This window comes from Tachypleus tridentatus, chromosome 8, assembly GCF_004210375.1.
Source record: "Tachypleus tridentatus isolate NWPU-2018 chromosome 8, ASM421037v1, whole genome shotgun sequence".
Classification (NCBI taxonomy): domain Eukaryota; kingdom Metazoa; phylum Arthropoda; class Merostomata; order Xiphosura; family Limulidae; genus Tachypleus; species Tachypleus tridentatus.
In genome coordinates this window covers 67574314-67596167 of record NC_134832.1, presented here as the reverse complement: position 1 = coordinate 67596167, position 21854 = coordinate 67574314, and the positions used below count along the sequence as shown (strand labels likewise).

Sequence of the window (21854 nt, the reverse complement as noted above, 5' to 3'; positions counted from 1 at the left end):
CTTGGTGTTGCCTAAACTCAACCATAAATTCAGAGTAGAGACATCTTGTATACAGTATTACAAGGAATTGAAAGTGACATTTGCTCAACTATATAAACAGAGCATGAAACTTCCTGTTGCTGGTGTAACAAGGAAGTCAAAGTCTCTCAAACCCAACCACAGAAGGAAGAGAGAAGAGGAAGTGAGCATATGGTCATAACTGGATAAACTTCCAAAATTATTGTTGGAGCAAACTGTACAACAAACAAAACCTAGAACTAGCAGATCTTGGTGTTGCCTAAACTCAACCATAAATTCAGGGTAGAGACATCTTGTATACAGTATTACAAGGAATTGAAAGTGACATTTGCTCAACTATATAGACAGAGCATGAAACTTCCTGTTGCTGGTGTAACAAGGAAGTCAAAGTCTCTCAAACCCAACCACAGAAGGAAGAGAGAACCTTCTGCAACTGGAAGTAAAAGTCTATTACACTCAACCATAGGAAGAGAGCACTATCATTCTGAACTTGGAATTATAAGGAGGATCCCACATATAATATTTAATCACTGGTTTATTATGTTCAATCTGCCCCCAGGCAGATAACATCAAGGGAGAACAAGAGTTAACCTCTTTTTATGAGTGGATAAATAAGCATAACTATAGTAGCACTGAGAAGGAAGCTTTCATGGTACACCTCTTCAATGATTGGGAATAGTAATAATTCTCATGCTCTACTCAAATAAAACGGGAAGATAAGAAAGTGATGGGAAATCTGAAGGAATGTCATACAAGAGACAGTGCATTAGTTGACTGTATTTTATTAATTATGAAAAGTAGAATAAACCAAATTAAGAAATTCAAAGGATTGGCAGGGATGTGCAGAAATTCCCATCTGCTTTACTTATGAAGTCCATGAGTGACAGTTCACTAAAGATGTAATTATAATACCTAGTTATTCAGAATCAACACTGCAAAAGTACACAATGATTTTATAAAAACACCCCACCCCAACTGTGAGCATGCATCACATAATTACTGTTTTTAGTATGAGTTTGGGAAGAAGCATACCTGCAACTAAGTGGGATTGGTAGAGAAACTTAGGGAAGCTGACAAAAAAAAGTAAGAATTTAAAAGAGAGGAAATGAACAGACTTACCCTAATTAAAGACAAACAGATGTATGCAAGATAACCATAGGAAGAAGACTGAAAATTCACTATAGGAAGACTCAGCCAAATCTATAAGATAACAAGCAATAAAGTTATTGGAAGTAGTTCATAATCCAACCAAAAGATATCTTTCAAAGGACAGTGAAGGCAAGCAGCAAAAGACATAGTAATTTAACAAATTTGATGTGAAGAGACATTACATAGCACAGATGGTAACCTTCCATGAACAAATCCAAATAAGTCAGCCAAATCAGTAGAGGAGAATTCTCTTTGACTAAACCTATTATACATTTCTTCTAGTATTATAACTTTAGCTAAAAAATATATAAAAATGTTGCATGTATAGAAATTAAAAATATGATATTACATTAATTTACTTTTATAATTTCCTTGACTCATTCTACGATTTCTTGCACAAGGACAAGTGTTCTATTAACTGAGTTGAAGGATTCATCTGCTAACATTAACATTTATCATAAACAAGACTCCATATTTGATGCCATTTTATATTGTGCCAATTTTCACAGCATTTCCATTATTTTCTTAGCTTAGATTTAAACCAATGATCTAATAAACAACCTAATGAGCTAGATCCTAATAATTAATAGAAGGACAGTTTTCAACAACTGAAACTTCCATAAAGTTATAAATTACATTTTTAGTTTACAAAATACCAGCCATTCATTAATTAAAGCTACATATCATAAGGAACAACTGGAATGTATCAGATAAAACTAGATACTATGTTTACTTGCACTTTTATTTTATGTTTCTTCACTTCAGATTTGAATCCAAGAGCCTTCACGCATAAAGTGAGTACTTTAGCAACTAAGCTAAAGGGTTAAACCACTAGTATTTTGCTAATAAGTCACTTTTAATAACTCAAACAAGTACATTAACATCATACCAGATGTAAGGTGATCACAGTAGCAGTCTTTCTTAGCACTGAAGATAACTGGATAACCATAATCATCTTGAAGACTCTTGTACTTGTTGGTTACCACAAAGAAACCAAAAAGTTTTTCTTCATCTATAAATTTGCAGAAATTATCCAATTATTACAACTACTTTCTCACCATCTCAAATCACTTTAGTCAGTAAATTTAAAGTAATCATAAGTTACAGCTACCTCTTTTAACACATAATGCTTTGGGACAACAAAAGCATACTGGTCAATTTCAACTGTCCCATGCTCGAAACTAAAATATTAAATAAATAAATTTAAAAAAAATCTTAAAGCTTGCCCTTATCATTCAATTCATCAAGATTTCTCTTACACTCATTTAAATTTGCTGCCTCCACAACATACAAAAGTAACCCATTCCAAAGACTAACCACCCTACTGTACTCTCTTAACCTACTACTCTTATTGTTAAGTATGAAAAAACTTTTAACAAAAACTGTTACTTTCAGAGAAATTGTTCATTATTAACAAAAACAGAATCATTTGTTGATTGTAAAGAGCATATAAAATTAGAAACTTTTTACTTTCCTTATATGTATAGGTGTCTTTACAGAAGTTTTTATTAAAAACAACAAAAAATATAACATACCAAGAAAGAAGGACACTTTTCTGTTGTTTTTTTTTTATTTCAGAAAGTTTTAATTAATATTAAGTGTTGAGATTAAATGTACTGTTAAAATACCAAAAGACTTACTGTTATATCAAAGAAGATATAATATAAAAATATATATTAATTTTCAAAAAGAACCAACTGAGACTACTAACTTTGAAATATGATATTTCCATTGGACAAATGTTTTTCCAAAAATAAAATACCCTTGTAAACACTGAAATTAAAAAGCATAATATTCATTGCTATACATTTTACATATCTGGGCATTTCAAAATTGTGATATTTGCCTGAGAAATTTTTTTTTTTAAATTGATAATAAGATTTCAAGTATTTGGCTGTGTCTATCTCAAAACATTTTACTTCCTTTTTATACATCAGAAAGAGTAAAGTAAGAAATATAAATGACCTATACTTTTTCACTATTTTCACTGTTTTCTGTAAATATTAAAAACAAATTCTTACCTTCAGTCAGGTTTTTCTGAATTTCAATTTTTAAAACTGAAAAATACATCAATAAATTACATCAAACTCTGAAAGTACAAAACTCTGAAATTTAATATAAAATTTGCTTTAATTTGTTTAGCAGAGAATGTGAAAAACAACTAATTGAATATTTGACTTTTATTAGCTTCTCTTAAATAATATAGATATTTCTTAGTCATTCAGCATTTCTTTTTATATAGATCAATAAAAAAGGAGAAAGCAAAATTTATAGTGTGTTTCTAATTTTCATACCAAATTGTATTACACTGTAGTGAAATTTTGGTAAGAGATGATGAATAGCATCTGTTTGTAGAATCTTAAACAAAACAATGTATTCCAAATATTATTTCTTATTCTTTGCAAATTTCTTTACCTACAACTCATTAAAGTATGATTCAAGGCAACAGCAACTACTTTTGCTTGATTAATGGTGTAATGAATTTAAATCAATAGTACTTTGGACAAATTGATGTACTCTTCCTCCAAGTCAAATATCATTATATTGTTTGCAGAAGTTAATCACTTAACACACTCACTCTGGCTGGGAATTATATTTACTTGTGCAGTAGAAATATATGAAAGAATTAATTGCAAATATGCACTAACATTTACAGACTGGTTATACTTCAATAACATGGCACAGAAATGTAATATCAAAAACCAAAGTACCACTAGCTGCATTAGTTTTTACTAGAACTATTACAGACTGAAATTCATATTATTCCAATATTCTATGTATAGAAAATGATAGAAAACTTCGTACAACTGAAAAGTGATAAAATTAAAAAATAGTACTTGCAAAAAAAGTATAGCTTTTTGATACCAAGCATAGTTAGAGAAATAAGTATTCATGAAACACAATTTTTCTGTATCTCCATACTGCCCAAGTTAAAATGCAAAATTCTAATAAACATGCTTAGCTTCCAACCATCAAGTGACCTTCATACAAAAATACTGTTGTAAATACATCAAAAGAAGATGGAAAAATAAACATTCAGTTCCTCATCACAAATGAAGAGTATTAACAATAACAAAATGAAAAATTAATTTTTTAATTTTTTTAAATCAAGGAACAACATAAAAAACAATATTGTGCAGTGGTACTAGTTTTCATTTGTGAGTAATCTTACCACTGTCAACAGAAGAAATAATATCTTGAAGCTGGTTGTTAACATAAGGTAAACAATTTGGACAGGAAGATGGAGCACCTGGAATTCCACTGAGATGATTACTCAGTATAAGTGCACTTTTCACATCATCCAACTTGTCATAATTTATTACATATACATCTTGGCTGAGCACAAGTGATGCAAACAAATAGTTCTCCTTAATCCAAACTTTACTGGTTGTAATCAATATAAATTTTCCTATGAAAAGAAAAAAATCATTCTCAACTGTGAACATGATATACATCAAATACAATCAAAATTTATTCAGTATGAAGTGTGGAATAACATGAGTATATTCTTCACATAAATATGTACATCCAATTATTTAGTTTGTTAGTGAAATCTGGAACAGATTCACTAATATATATTTGTTTTAGTGTTGATGTTTGTTTTAGTTTAGTATATATTTATAAATGTAAGTAACTTAAATTGTTAAATATGTGTTATGATAGTCCTGTCAATTCTCTAAATCTGTAGAAGATTCTCAAGTTTAAAAATCAAAAATATGTGTTTTACATTATTGCCAACTGAACTTTTGAAAATCTTGCCTAAAGTTCATAAACTGACATGTCAAGAAATAGTTTTAACAACATTGTTGGTTTGCTACAATTAGTATAATATAAGCCTTAAAAGCTATAATTGTGATTAATACTTATTCATCAGGAAAGTGCAGATAATTTACCAGTAATGTTTATAGATTTTGGACATTACAGGCATTTCACTTCAACATAGAATTAATTTGCTCATCATAAACCATCAATAAAAGTTTCAGTTCCATACCAGACAAAAGGCTCAGCATTATATGTAAGGTTGTAAAACTTTTGTATATAAATTATTATTTGTAATAAACGTTATTATAAATTGTATTGCTGTTTGTACATTAAAACACATTTCTGTTAAGAAGGAAAATTGTGTGTATCAATCTTGTATCAATAAGTTTGATAGATAGCAACATTCAATTAACTTCTAAATTAATATTAAAATTTTAGGCTATTTTAAATCATAATATGCAAAATGATAAAAGAGAAATTCATCCAAGATAAATTATAATATGTAACAAATCATGTATTTTAAAAATTGAATAGCCAAGCTCTGAATTTCATAAATTTCTCCAACAGAAAAATTTCACAAGATGAAACATACATTACTAAATATTTTAAGAATATTTAAAATTAAAAAGATATACATACAAAACAAGCATTTTGTAAAATAATTATGTTTTTATTCATACACTGCTGGCCAAAATCTTAAGGCCAATGAACATAAAGGAAAAATATGAATTTTGCAGTGTTAGACTCAACCTACTATTTGAGCAGAGCTTCAAAGGATAAAAATAAAAAAAGGGGAAAAAAAAAACAAACTTTTTTAGCATTTAATAGGGAAAATGTGAATACTATGAAATTAGCCTAAATACTAGCTGGTCAAAAGTTTAAGACCATACCAAAAAGAAGTCCTAAACAGGGTAGCAAATGCCCAACAAGAGGTCTCAGTAGTGAGTTGTTGTTCATGGCCTTCATTGCAAATAACTTCAAACATTTGCTTTGGCATGTTCGATATAAGCGTTTGCAGAAGGCTTGCTGGATGTTATTCCAAGAGGTGAAGATGGCTTCACAAAGATCAAGCAATGTTTGGAAATGACATCCATTTCTATAGACTTTTCCCTTGCCATCCACCCCCAAACATTTTCAATGGAGTTCAGTTTGGGCAAACCTAGTAACCTTATGCTCAGTTATGTCTTCTTATAACTCTTTAAATTAAAATATTGGTATATACTTTATCTGGATTTTGGGATGCTGTTTCCAAAATAAGCCCTTCGCACCTCCCAAAAACACTTACCTAGGATGGACAGCAATAGTCATTATGTCTAGCTTTGATGTTGTAAACTTTTTCTCTCAAACCCCTTCTCATCAGACAGAAATTTTTTCACAACATCCCAAAAAGAGAATGAACATAAAATGGGAACACCTAAGTAACCAGCTACAACTAAGTACATTCATTTGCCTTCAATACTGAGACTCATACTTCCTTCATTTATACAGAACTGTCATAGAAAATTCATCATCAGGTACTTTTACCATCTTTTATTACATAACATAGAATAAAATGCAATAGTGACTTCATTATATAAGTCTGCATTTTGCCTTAAATATATAGATGATGTTTGTTTTATCTTCACTTGTTGAAATGAACAAACAAAATTTCTTTAATACAAAAAAAAAACTACTTAAAGACATAAAATTCACAGGTTGAAAATAACCACATACTAAATTTTTATAAATTAATATCACATAAATACCACAAAGGCTTCACCACTAAAATTCATAGAAGAACAAAATAAGTGAAAATTACATACACCGATTTTCTAATCATGTAATCCACCAAAAGTTAAGGCTCTAAAAAGCTTTCTTAATTTAGCATACAATCTATGTAACATAGAAAACATCAATGAAGATGTTTCACACTTATTCCAGTTCTTTATTAATGTAAATAAGTTCCATACTAAAGTAGTTACAGAAGGGTCATTCCATGTCAAATCATCCAGGGGTCTGCAGGTGACCCCTACAGAATGCCTTGAAAAAATTCACATGTGCTCATCTACCCATATAATGAAAAATTGCCAAAGATTAGATCAATATCTTTAATAGTTTCTGATTTACAGCCCTGTAAAATTTAATTAATTGTTTTTTATTTTTGGCGAATTCATTTATGGGCAACTTTGGCTGCTTAAAGCTGCAGAGTAATGGTGGTAGAAGGCTGCAATTTGCTACACTGACTGAATTAATCTCACATAATTCAAAAATGGTCTCAAACCAAGTTTATCTCTCTTACGATTTGCATAGTGAGGCTTTAAAATCACCTGAAAACCCCAAATTGTAAAAAAAAATTGGTTTATGTAATAAGCCATAGCTTTAAGACTTAATAAGATGCAAAGCTGAATATTTTTTTCAAATTTCCTATAACATATCAGTTGATAAATCAGCAACTGTTGTAATTAAAAGTCTATTAGATCTCCTGTAAAAAACTTTAGTTGCATGCAACTTTTTATGATTTAGCTAAAAATAGCCCTACTTCAGGCCACAGTTTGACCATGTCACCAGTTATTCAGTCTTTTCAGATTTTTACCATATATTCTTACATCTCTGAATATAATCTACAAATAAAATCAAGATGGTGTTCAACCTATGTTTTGAGTTATAATTTTTAAAGTATCCTTTGACCATACATTTTTTACTTGAAAGAAACTTCAATTCAGGTGTGTTACTGTGTGCAATATGATGATTTTTTTCTATATGTGAGGTATTGCAAATTATTATATTTCCTTTGTCCTGTTGAGTGTTTTTTGAGTTTATTTGTTTATTAAGTGTCTTTCTTTCTATTTTTTAATAGCTTCTGGGTTATTCCATGTCAAATCGTCCCGTTTTTGTCTCTACAAGACATTTGGAAAAAGACAAGCACGTAAATATGTCCCTAAAATACTGCCTAAATTCATTTTCATCACTGTAACACAAATTAAACTCGTGTTAAGAAAATTATGCAATGAACTTTCCCCACAAGAAAACTCTTACAAACTAATGTAACAATTGCCCAGCCTTTTAAGTAGGGGAACAGAACACAATGTGAAAATAGGGTTAGAAGAACATCAAAACCCCTATTACCAAGTCCATGAACATGTGAACAAAACCAACCAGTTTTTCTGATCAAGAATGTCACAGTTAAAAAAAAATTACCTGGCATTAACAGAAAAAAAATAAGTCTGTTTAATATTTCAGTAATAATCAATCCCACAATTAAGAAATATATCCCGGCACATCTGTATAATTTTTTGATTGTTATTTCTCAAGGAATTCCAAACCTGATGCAGGTATTTCACATTTTCATATTTATCCACTTTTTCTTTTTTTTTCCTGTTCAACCATAAATATAATGAGTCCATTCATGTGAATTGATATACACATGCAAAAGCAGTTACTATAAATTTTTAAATTAGATACACTGCTAAATTGTTGAATACTGGTTTGAATACTAAAACCGTCTTTACTGTTAAAAATTGGATGAAGATGATTGCACCAGTGATTGAAACATTCTGGCTTTTCTGAATAACAGTTTCCTTATTGTAAAAGCTGTAACTGTAAATAGGTGTAGGAATACCACCTATTTTTGAACAAGTTTTTCTCAGAATAAAGCTACATCTAATAGTTTTTTTAATTTTATACTCTTCAAAATAAAGCAGTTTTATTTTCCAAAATCAGTTTTATTTGATAATAATTTCTTTTATTTGATTGAGGAACATTCCATTTTCAAAAAGTTTATTCTTTATTAATCTTTCCTTCTTCAAGAAAATAGTGAAAGAAGTTTGAAACAACTCTATTCCTATTTCATTATTTCTGTTTAGTTAAAATATTGTTTTCAAATATTACACAGCTACATGCTCTTGCTTTATGATTTTACTTGTGTGATGTTTCTAACTTTCTACTGCCAGAGAAACTTTCTCAGAAAATAAAGAACTTATTACAGATTAATAATTAAATGTTTTTTAATTAATTTTCATAATACTTTAGAACTGACAGGTTAATAAGTGTTTTGTAAATAAAAAAATGTCTTATGAATAATGTTTAAATATGATAAAATCATTAAGTTTTGCTTAATGTTTTGAGAGTTAACTAAACATGACTGACAAACCCTATTTTTTTTCATTCTAGTACAGTTGGATGAAACAAAAATATGTATGTATATAACATCTTTAAATAATAAAAAAAAAACTTACCTCTTGCGTGTTGTATCAGGCTACATCCACAATTATTCTTAACTCTGAAGTGGACTTCTCTGTTAAAATGTTTTTTGTTGCCTTTTAGGAACTTAACAATGGAGAAAGAACCACATAAGCTACCATCATCTGTCAGAAATGTAAGAAACAAACAATTATTCATGAACAACTTGTTAAATCTTAACTAATAAATACCATACTTTGATCATGAATAAATAAAAAAATTAAAATTCTTCAGCTGATAACTGTGCTCTGAGCAAATAAAATATTAGTTTTCTTTTCTAATATCACATTAGTTACACTGTTTCAGAATGCTCAGTCAACAAGTTCTTTTCTTGACCTTTTGGAAACTTTTTAGATACATTTTCAGTTGTTTGAAATTGTCTCAAAACAACTTAAATATTTCTCCAAACAAAACTAAATTTGAAAAGAAAATTGTGATTTTCCTGACAATAAGAATATTAAAATGGTATTAAGATTAAACTGAAATCAATCTAGTAACAATATTAACACAACTTACTAAAAATAAAGAACAACTGAGTATTATGTATCTCAGAATGGCTGGTATGGATATTAACAAATGTAATGATAAGCAGAGAACGTTTTAACCTTTCTAGATAATCTTCAGGTTAACCAAACAAGCCATTCTTAGATACATTTTTATTTCAAGCTGGTATGTGTATTAACACTTTCATTGATAAGCAGAGAACAAGATTTCAACCTTCCCTTGTCTTCTTCAGGTTAACCATACCAGCTGTTCTGAGATACATTTTTATTTCAAGTGGATTTCTTGTCATCAGGAATTGATTATTATGAATTTTATTCCTGACAACTAGATGCCCTCAGAAAGTTTTTCAATATCCACATGTATGCTAAAAAAAGCTGTAAATGCATTAATTAAAATGAATGTCTTATTATAATAAACATAAACAATATAATATAATTAAAGATCTTTATATACTGTTTATTTATTATATTTTGACAAAATATTGATTTTAAAACAGTGATTGTTTCACTTAATTTTAAAAATTAAGATATTTTAAAATGTAAAATACAGTCTATATTTTTACACAAATTCAAGCAAAAATGTTGATTTTATATAAAGTATGAAACTAATCAGTGTTCAACACTCCTACAAAAAGACGTTTCTAGTCCTGATTTCTCCAAGCCCGTTCCCATGGCTGTGGTTTCGCTAGATAGTAGATAGGGACAGTGGGAATCTCGTTAATCTATTCATTAATGGATTTAAATGGCAATTTCATTTAAATACAAAATTATTAGCCTAATATTAATAACCTTTCAAGTTGCTCTGGGGCCTATTAGGCTCCACTTTTCATAGGAGTGTTAAATTACAAGCTTCTTTGAATAAAAATATAAAATAAATATAAACTTGTGCAATTTATATAAAATACTAGGTAATAAAGTTTCAGTAACTTTTTATTACTTGGCACTTCAGACTTGTTAATCATTCCAAATTGGCAAGGATTCAAGTAATTTGTAACATGTTAAATGGACCAATATTTTTGCCAAATGAATAATAGGAATGAAGTATGTAATGCATGAAATTGGTGTTGTATAACTATAAGAACACTAAAGAATAATAAAATGATCAAAGCTATTGTATTTGCTATCAATTAAAACTTAACAGCTTGATTTAATGTTATGATATTTTAATACATTTTTAAATCTTCTGATACAAATGCCTAATTTAATTTACATATTATCAGAAAAGTCAAAGTAGTTTGAAACTATCACATACCATCTCTAAGCTTGTTAAATATTTCTCCAACCAGAACTAAATTTGAAAAGAAAAGAAACATATTTTTGTGACCATAAAATCACAATATGAAGTTAATAATAAATTAAAGTCAAACTAGCAAAAATATCAACACAAGATTTTGGGGCAACATGGAAACAATTGGTCTATCTCAGCTGATCTATCCTCGAAACCAATAATAAATTTGAAAAAAATCTTAAAACCAGCTCTTAACATTCATATACTTATGAATCTTTCTCTTAAACACACTTAAATTTATTGTCTCAACTTACTAGAAATAAAATACAACTGAAATGTATAATGAATTCCAAGTAATCTGACAGCTGAGGAACATATAGTGTCTATCTTTTTAGAAGTTATATAAGTTTAATTTTCACTAAGATCAATTTACATCAATTGTTGGAAGTATCATTAAATCAGTTATTTTTTTCTACTTCTCATATAAATAACTTATTTCTGAATGTTTATTTTAACCAGATTGACAGTCTATGAAGAATAAATCATGTTTCATCTGTTTTAGGTCATTTATTCATCATCATGAAAAGCAAACTGCCACTTTCACCTCACTTCATTTTCTAATTTTATAGATCCTTAATGCCAATTACATTTTATGACCTTTAAGGAAATTGGTTATTTCAATATTTTTCTTTCACATTTGAATGCAAGCCAAAATAGCATGATGTTTAAAGCTGAAAACAAATGTTTTGATATAAAAAACGTGAAAGTAGATTTCATACCACTATTTTTCATAATTGTATATATTCAGTGAAACTAGTGAATAATGTTGTCCATCAAAATATGTAGAGCATATCTTCTCTTATAACCTTATACAGACACATTTATTGTGCCCAAGAAACATTTGGATCATGTCTTTCCTTTTTATGGAAAATTTGCACAGGTGCTGTCAGTCTTAAGTATTGAACTTACATTCATAAGACTTCTTTTCATGATTCTGTATAAAAATAGAGGTAACAAACACCTATTTACATACAGCTGGAAATATATTCTTTTTTCTAATATGTTTTTTTTTTCAATTATGATAAATTTAACTTGCAACACAAGTATTCCTTCACAATTATAAATAAAACTTAACACCCATAGAAAATGAATAATAAATGGAGACACAACCAACAACATTTAAAGCCTATATTTTTATTGTATTTTTACTGTGTTCAGAGGCTTTTAAATGCCATATAAAAACTTGGTCAAAAACAATAAAAGAATACAATATGAAATTAGATGCAAAATTTATCTCCTTAAAACAAGAAACCTAGGCTAAATTGTTTTTCACATTTTTGTTGAAAAGAGCACTCCAGGATCCTTATATCAAATTAGATCTAAAAAGTTTAGTAATTCTTACATTGGAGAAATCTGCCAATGAATATCTATAAAATTAAAGCAACAGTCAAAAATCCTTTCCAATGTGTTTGAATAAATGATTCAAAATAATACCCCTTTTGACTTTTTTGATAGAAAAAATAATATGAATAGAAAAAAAATGGAAGGAGTTCTCTTGATTTGAAAACAAAAACCTAACATTAACCAGTACTCAAGTATAAAATCATTATTTAAATTTTTCGTATTTAACAACTATTAATAGTGTTACATGTAACAGTTTTGTTCCATAATTCAAATGCTATGTAAACCAAGCAAAACAACGCTTTTTTCAAAATTAAATAAAAATACATGTTAGTCAAATACATGTTCATGGGTTTTTAAAAGAAACCAATAAAAAATGAGTAGAAGTGTTATTTTGCCTTAAAACCAAGCTTTCCTTTAGCTTAAGTTCAAAGTTTGCAGGATCTTCAGTGCTTTTTGTAGATGACCAATACCACTTGCACATGAAATATTACCATGCAATGTTATCAGCAAATCAGGGAGACACAATATCAACAAATTTGATGGGAAACAGCTGAGCAATACCATGAGGCATCACCTAGGAGTTCAAGGCATTTGTCAGCATTATGGGAGACAAATTCTTTACAGTAGATGTCTCTGACTTGGTTGGGATAAAGCTCAACAATAAATGGACAGCACACAATGAATTAATATATTCAAAACAAGTCACACATATGGATGAGAATTTATTACACTATTGGTTATCACAGTTGTAGTTGCAGCTTTACATAACTGAATCTCTGTTTTGTCAAAGTCCACACAGGTGGGTTCAATTACTACAGAACACTCTCTGACAAAAGAAATTATTCATCTCTGTCTGTATTATTATAGTACAAGATGTGAAACTCATTTTAGAAATTACCCATTACTCTGACTGATACATAGTCTAACTTCACTTTCACTAATTTACTTACCCTAACTTGGCCACTTGTATATATATTAACCTACTGAGGCCAAGAACTTTCAACAAACTACAAGACATTATAATGTAACAATACTTACTTAAAACAATGTGAATAATTCAGAAGGTTTAGGTTATGTGATATCAATTCCAATAACTGAACTATACAACAAATGACTTGTAAACAGTTATGTAACCAAACCTTCAACAAATTGTTACTTCTAAAATTGCTAAATTTAACACTCTTGCTTTATAACTATTTAAAACATAACTCTTGTATCATCTTTTAAATGCAACAGTTGTGTATATCTAAAAATATTTTTACTTTTATGGAGCCAATATCTGTGTCATTGAGGTTTGAGTTATTCAACTTAGGTTGGTCAAGGAGAGAAGAATTTTGTTAAAAAAGTGTTAAGCCGATTTTTAGTTGTTATTTGATCTTAAACATTTCAGTAGGGTAAGACTGGTTTAAGGAAATACTATTCTTCAAGAAATATAATGACTGTACAGATTCATCCTGGTATCACCATTTTATAAAATTAACCACCATTTCCTTCCTACTGTTTTACTAGTATTATTATAAACAGTACTGTGTAAAAGTGTTAGGACAAGAAAATATTTTGTCATTCTTTCCACTTTATGGGTCTCATTCTTCTATGCCTTTATAAAATGTAAATTTTAACACTATAGTAATGCTTCACTGATCCCTGTTGTAAATGAATAAGAATATTTATCAATCATTAAAATTCCCATGTACTTGTACTGCAAATAAAGTTATAAATGAGCAGAATTTTTAATCTCTGGTATACAGACTAAGAAATGTTGGACTCATATCATGAGGGAGAAGAGTTATTTTAGAAACTGTCCAGTATGGTTTTCTTCACTAATTAGTCAGGGAACCTTCTAGGCATAATGCTATTTTCAATTTACTGTTCACTTCTAATACAGAAATGGTTGATAAGGTGGAGAATGGGGAAGATTTTTGTAAAAGGTTAAATACTTCACTACGTATAAAATACATACTGCATGATCATTTTAGGTTGGATCCATTCAAAATAGTGGTAATACATCATTCTTGTTAAAACAAGTACAGGTATGGCATGCCCTTGTGTTTCCACCTCACAACCTCTGATTAAAAGCAAATGTTAGAATAGGAATAAAGCCTTTAAAGGGTAATAAGGAAAGGTTATTAAATTCTACCTTTACTGATAAAAATGTATGTGACATTTCTCATCCTGAAAAGTTAATAAGCAGAAACCGGAAAAAACAAAATTATTACAATTACTCTAAGCTTACAAAGAAAAAAAAATAACTTTAAAGAATTATAAAGATCTTTAGCTAGATAATATTTCCTCAATGGGTTTGAAGGATTAGATATGTTAACCACTACTATTTTGTTAAAGTCCATAATTAATGGACAAAGGTAAAAATATTGGAAGTTGTAAATGTACCTTGCTTTCAAGGGAGATGGTAAAAATTGACCTAGAAATGATTAGTTTTACATCAGTGGAATAGAAAAGTTTTGGAAGTATAATAAAAGATGCTTTGTAAAGTCATTTAACAAAGTTTGATTAATAGTTCGAATGGTTTGTGTGAGACACAATCTTACCTTAATAATCTAATGACAAACTTGTGTGATATTTAGAGTCCCATGAATTTTCATGCTAGATTTTATTGTGTACCTAATATTACATTTCAATATTAATGAAAAAATATGCACATCAAGTATTGAATGATGAATTATTTTATCATCAATGGCTCTCTCAAATATAGATGAATATCAACCCAAAATTACATTTGAAAACCATATAAATGCTGATAGGTTAAATACATTCAAATGAGAAAGTTTACAACAAAAGTGATTAAAGAAGCTAAAAATTAAAATGATATAAACGAAATTATGGTATGTTAATTTTCTTTTAAATGTCAATCAGAAATGTGGCTCAATATATATAATTTATTTATAGTTGTTAATTATTTGGATAATATAATAACTCATTTATTAGTTAGTTTCAAGGATAATAAACTAATAACTGAATAAATGGCATGTTTGTGTTTAGAAACACATTTACTACTAAAATAAGTTGAATTTTTATACAAACTAGTTTAGAAACAAACTTATTATGTAATTTATCTATAGAAAACATTTCATGAAAGTTTAAAACATATATGAAATTAAAATATGCTTACAAACACATAAGTATAAGAAAAGAAACCTACTATACTTCAAATAGTTCAGTTTGTAATGTATGTTGCTGTCGAAAGAATTCTGACAAATTGGACAACTTACAGGAACACCTGGGCATTTACTTAGCTTAGATATATATAGATATGAGGCAAAAGGCAAGAAATCCTGTAATATGCCACCTTCTTGCACTATTTTAGAGCATTTCTCAGGTACTAAAAACTGGAAGAACGTTTCAGTACCTAGAGCAGAGAAGCAACAAATAGTGTTTTGATTATCTTCACTGTACAAAACATAACACAAATATTTTATTGAGATAAATGTATTATAAAAGTTAAAAAGAGTTTCAAATAAATATAAATATTAAATTTTAACAACAAATAATTAATTTTAATTTAATAACAATGTCTACAAAATAAAGTATAAATACTAAAGGCACATTTGCATACCTTATGATTTACTTGATCAATTAAGATAATTTAGCATGATTTTCACTCTTATGTTTCATCCATAGCTTCATCTTGAAAAAACAAACTAATTATTTTTATGTGTGAGAAAAATACAACTACAAAATAAAACTTAACAGAAAATTTAATTAAAAATACAGTACATTTAGTGTGTTTTTTCAAAGTGTTTTAAAATAATTTAAAGCAAAATGTTCAAATAATTTCAAAACTTATGCATTCAAGACATAAGTGTGCAGTAAAACATTAAATTTATTACTTAACTTCATGACTAAAATCTTATATAATATATTTCATTATTTATCAAAATGTGTTATTGTCATAAAAGAAGCACTTCATAGGTTTTTCTTAAAAACAGATTTTTCTGAGTTTTTTACAAATCATACAGTTATAAAATAAAAAACTACTATATTTCATACATAATTTTGAAGCTCTAAAATAGCTTATCTATCTTGTAGCTCCATTCATTGACTAGATAAACAACTGAACAGGCAGAAACCACGTAAAGAAAAAGGACATTCAGATTAAGTTTTTAACTATAAAAACAAACTACATCTTACCTTTTTCATTTTTATTATAAACATTTACAACAGCTTCTTTCAGTTCTGTTACTTTAATTTCTTGTATTATAGCAAATGAAAAACATGTTGACCTTGCTCGTATCTGTTTGGAAACATATAAATGTCAATTGCATAAAATCCACTTATCTTCTGGTGTACCTTTAGTTCAAGGAAATAGATAAAATGATTCTCTTTATATAATTTACAGCAAAATTCACCTAGGTTTTATGTTCTACTGCACTGCTGGTATCAATACCACTTAGAATTTAGAGATATTTTTAAAAAATTGAAACCTTATTGAAACTATAAAGCTAAAATGCAAAAAAATATATCATTCAAATTGTACAATATATATCACATATAGGAAGTTAGTTCAGCACATAAAACACTTTTATAAAATAAGTGAAAAACAAAACAATAAAACATTTTTGACCACTCATGTTCCTGCAAAAAAATATCACTCAATAATAATACAAAGTTATTGTTTCTTTGTTATTAAACACAAAGCTACACAATAAACTATTCATGCTACACCAAACACTGGTATCAATTTTTAGCATTAGAAGTCCCCAGACTTACCACTCAGCTATGTACCAGACAGCCTTGAAATACTTCTTTCATTATATTTGTTGTTATTGTTAAGTGCTACACTACACAAAGGGCTATTTGTGCTGGATTTTTATTATTATAAGCCTTTACAAATTGCTTTTTTAGACAACAGTGGAGAGCATACAATATATAGAACAGGTTTTTTTATGTTTCTGATGAAGAAAGCATAATTAAAGAAACAAAACGTAAAAATGTTTTGAGTGCAATACTTAAGATATCTATGTAAAATAGAGAAATATAAACATTTAATCTAATTGTACTTATAAGATTTTTTAGTTTCAATTAAATATTGAAAACTATAAAATTTCATTAAATTTATTCTAAAATATTACATGTGCACATTATTATGGCTAATACTGTTTCTTCCTATGATTTTAAATCATTGGTTCTGAAAAGTTTATGATACAGTTAGCTATAAAATCTTAATTACATGTACAAATAAGTAATATCTGTGAAACATTTCCACACTAAGAGTAACTGCACCAGGCACTGGAAGAAAATGCTCAAGAGAAAAGAGAGCAAAATTAATAAAACTTTCAGTTATCCAATAACTTGACTAGGAACAGCATGCATCTGGCTATCATTATACATTGAGTAACACATTATTCTTACATTGTTTCCAATCAGAATAACAATTTGATAAATACATTTGTTGGTTTTAAATGAAAATTATTCAGTATAATAGTTTGACAAAATTTCTGTCAGACTGCAAATGAAAAAGTATTCTTTAGCCAAAATGGTACGGATTTACTAAACCATGTGATGATCACTAATGATTATATCAAAAAGCAGAATATAAAATCTGTCAATGAACCAACTTACTTAGCAAAAGTTAGCAGTAAGAAATTAGCCACAAGATAGTTAGAAGTCATATTTTTCCTCTGCTTGAGGAACACAGAGTGCTTGACACTGCTACATGACTCAAAGCTTTCTATCACAAATAATCACTTTGTATATAAATCTTTATAAAAAGTAATGAGACATAAAAATAAAATTTAAGTTGAAGTTATGAGATAGTTAACTCTGTTGAGACAGTGAGGGCATTTAATACCAACCCTTGCTCCTGTGAAGTTATACACAATGCTATTTACTACACTAATGAATTTACTAAGTGTAGCTTTATGTAATTTAGCAAAGTTTTAAATTTTAAAACATAAAATGGCCTAACATGACTTAGTGATTAGAACACTTGACTCACAATCTGTGAGATGCAAGTTCAGATAGCCCCACAATTAGCTTTGTATGAATTAAAAAAAAAAGGTAACAGCAAATTCAAATTTGTTATACAGCATTTTTACTAAAACAGTTTCTGTGCATTTATAGGGTGTATCTGTTTGTATAACAATTAGAACTTGGCTAACTGCACATAATTAACAATTTTTAGGTAAAATTTTACATTTTATCTGATATTTTTTATTTTATAAGACACTAACTGTAGCTAAATCATAAATGCACAGTGAAACTGAAATGAAATTTTGAAAAATATGAAATAAAATGAATTTACTATTTTCTTCTACTATAACTGATATAGTTTTATAATAAGATTTTGTATTATTCACAATTTCTCTGTTTTCTTCTTCACATACAATTTACCTGTCATTTTACTGCCTATATTTAAGTTTGGTTTTGTTCATACCTGAAGAGTGACACATAATACTGTAAAGAGTACATACACATATGTGCAGATATGGACTTACGCACTCATTCTAACCTAACTTTAAAAGTTTTTTCTCTAAGTTTGTGTCAACAGCAAAATTAAGCTACCTTTGAAGTATGCATTTTTAAACATAAATAATACATCAAAGACTCAAATAGAATGCCAAAATATAGTCATAATTAAACTATCCTTCCAACTAAAATACTAACAAAATGTTAAATACTATGAACACCAAGTTCCCTTACCATTGAGTTACAGAATCAAAAAGTATTGTTATTGAATACTTCTGCCAATTTTAAAAGAACAGTTTAAAATAAGCTCTTTCTGTTGGTTATAAACATGTATATCAAATAAGACAATGTGGTTTTGACCCAGCTATGAAAGTTAAGGATAAAAGGAGGGTTTTTTGTTATGGGTTGAGAAAAGTTATTCATTTTATATCTAAGAAAACAGAGATATTAGAAAGTTCAAACAATAACATTGTACTTTGTCACTGTATAAATGTGGTGTTTAAAATGAGATAAATGATGCATGTATTGGAATTCTACAGTTATACTAATTGAAAGAATAACGCTGAAAGCACTCAAATGACAACAAAAGTGAAGACTGAGAATTTGTTAAATACATTCTTTTAAAATTAAGAGCTTAAATCTTATATGATATAAAGAGTTGAATTATGAACTACATTACTGTAATGTTCGTGTATGTGTTTTCTTATACTGGGCTATCTGCTGAGTCCACCAAAGGGAATCAAACCCCTGATTTTAACATTGTAAATCCATAGACTTACTGCTGTACTAGCAGGGGACATTACTGAAATAATTGTATTCACATAAAGTGATATTAAAGTTGTATTAAATTTTAAAATTAAATCTGCAAGATGTTGTGACATTCTTAGAAGAGCAGAGTTGTTGGTAGAAAGTTATGCAAATCAAAGTAGAAATAACCCAGTTAATTAACTATATGATGTCCAGATGTATTCATCCCACATCTAATGCAAAACTAATTAAAACAGAAAAAAAACGTTATTGTTGTTTCAGATATTTTAAGGAAGTACCTTAAGGTTAACATTTTACAATACCAAAACTGTATTTCTGATAATACTCACCTCCTCTGACTTTTTAGCTTTATCCTAACAAACTTTTCTCATCTAAGCATTAATATGTAGCTTACCTCACTTGATCCAGCCTTTATACCCTACTATATTGCTCATAGTAATTTAATTCTTGTGATCCTCTCCATCCATATCAATACACCCCATTACCAGATCTGTATATAAGCTTCCCAGCAAATCAACATGAAGAAACAGAGATTACCTGATCTGGGATTAAGAACTGAAATTTTAACTCCCCATCCTAAGAGACAAAGCAACATTTTGTACCCCCACTATTATGAGAAAGATGTGGTAAAAACAAAGTTAAATCAATGGCACAGGAAGTGCCACTCAGTGTGGGGAAGTATGAGTCATCAAGGACCCTTTTCCATGATCACTGAAATAAAGGGAAAGACCAAAAAATGGGACACACACAGCCCAAATGCATAGCAAAGATTAACCACCTGAACCAAAACTATGAAAAGGTTCCATGGTAGGCTGTTCCTGTTCCTAACATACGTCTGAGAAAACCATCAAGGGTTATTGGTAGGAGAGCACCAGCTTCACCCTCATCTCCATTAATGGAATAATGTGTACAAGCATCATTCAAAACGAATAAACCTTTGTGTACCATTCTATCAATTTGAAACTGGAAGTGGTAAAGACTATCATGATCCACTAGGAGAAATGAGGGGATACTTATGTTGGGGAGTCTGAAGGAATCATGCTCCAGAAACAGTATAATTGGTCAGCAGGGATGGAGGTCCAGTAGTACATTTGTTTTTGTGTTACAATCGTGTATCACCTGGAAAGCACATGAGGTTATTTTACGGAGCATCCTATCTCAGTAGAGCTTATCGCTACCAAGAAAAATTATTAACTGGTAGCTAGTGCAGATTTAAAAATAAACACACCTTACCAGGCAACACCAACCACAGAGAGAAATCCCAATGAAAGTCACTAAAGTGGCCCTGAAAAAAAAAAACACACACAAAAGAAATGAAGTCACTCACCTCATTTACAAATGAGCCAGGAAGTAAAAAATGGCCATGGAGGGTAGCCAAAAACCTTGTAGGGAAGCAACTGTCAAAACTCATGTAAATAATGAGATATAAATGAATTAGGCATAGTTCACATACAAGCCTGTACAACCTTCTCCCAAACTAAGAGGGACATTGAGATGTGGCAAATTTGGTCAGATGAGAACAAAAGAAGCTTCCACCCTGCAATAAAAATCCACAGTAAGTTAATATGCACCAGTTGATGAATCTAGCCTGTCAAAGTGACAGAGGATAAGAAGCATGACACCTTAGGATCCCAATGGATAAGCAAATGGTGATATGAACTCCAAAACCTTTCAGTATCTTCAACAGAACAACAAAGAGGCATAAAAGACAATCTGGATCTGAGTGTTCATAAAATGAGATATGGAGGAAGTTGATTAGTAGAGAAAGTCACTGAATATTTGAGGAGAAAGAACCAATCAGAATATAAAAGAACATATGTAGAATGGTAAAAAAGTCATGTGGACATGAATCTGAAATGAAGACCTGCTCTATCCTAGCTGAGAGCATCTATGCCCAAAGCCAGTGGATGAGGAACAGGAGACCAGAGTGATGGGAGCTGTGCATTCCAGCGAATGGCAAAAGTAACAAACTTTGGCATCATCAAGTCAGAACACAGATCCAACAAAACATCTGTAGACAAAGCATCCATTCAATGGAAAGAACTTTGTTTGGATGAGGTAACTAATTGATCACTAAATTCAAAACCTGAAATAAGACGTAAAAGAATAACAATCTGATGATTGTGGGCTAAAAAGAGAAAATCCAATATCTGAAAACAAAAAAAAAAAAAAAAAAAAAAAAACCTGAAGTGAGTATCCACTTGCTTGGAAATGCAGAAGACCACTGTGGAAATGTCTACATGAAGCATTACTATCTTCCCTCAAAACCAATTTGATAGCCCAAGACCTAGCTCATCAAATTGCCAGAGGTTCTAAAAAACTGATGTGGAGAGAAGATTCCTTTTTTTTTCAGAGACCTTTTGAATTCCATATCCTCTATA

General features: G+C 29.3%; 1 protein-coding gene across 1 annotated transcript in view; it reads right to left on the bottom strand.

Moving 5' to 3' along the window:
* The window catches only part of LOC143223920 (uncharacterized), a 164144-nt gene that overhangs the window by 56790 nt on the left and 85500 nt on the right, over positions 1–21854 (bottom strand). Inside the window, exons 25-31 of the mRNA XM_076452394.1 lie at positions 16429–16531; positions 15440–15646; positions 10903–10938; positions 9144–9272; positions 4340–4576; positions 3189–3224; positions 2057–2179 (exon numbers count right to left, since the gene is read on the bottom strand). Coding sequence (XP_076308509.1) covers positions 2057–2179; positions 3189–3224; positions 4340–4576; positions 9144–9272; positions 10903–10938; positions 15440–15646; positions 16429–16531 — 871 coding nt within the window. The remainder of the gene's footprint in view (positions 1–2056; positions 2180–3188; positions 3225–4339; positions 4577–9143; positions 9273–10902; positions 10939–15439; positions 15647–16428; positions 16532–21854) is intronic.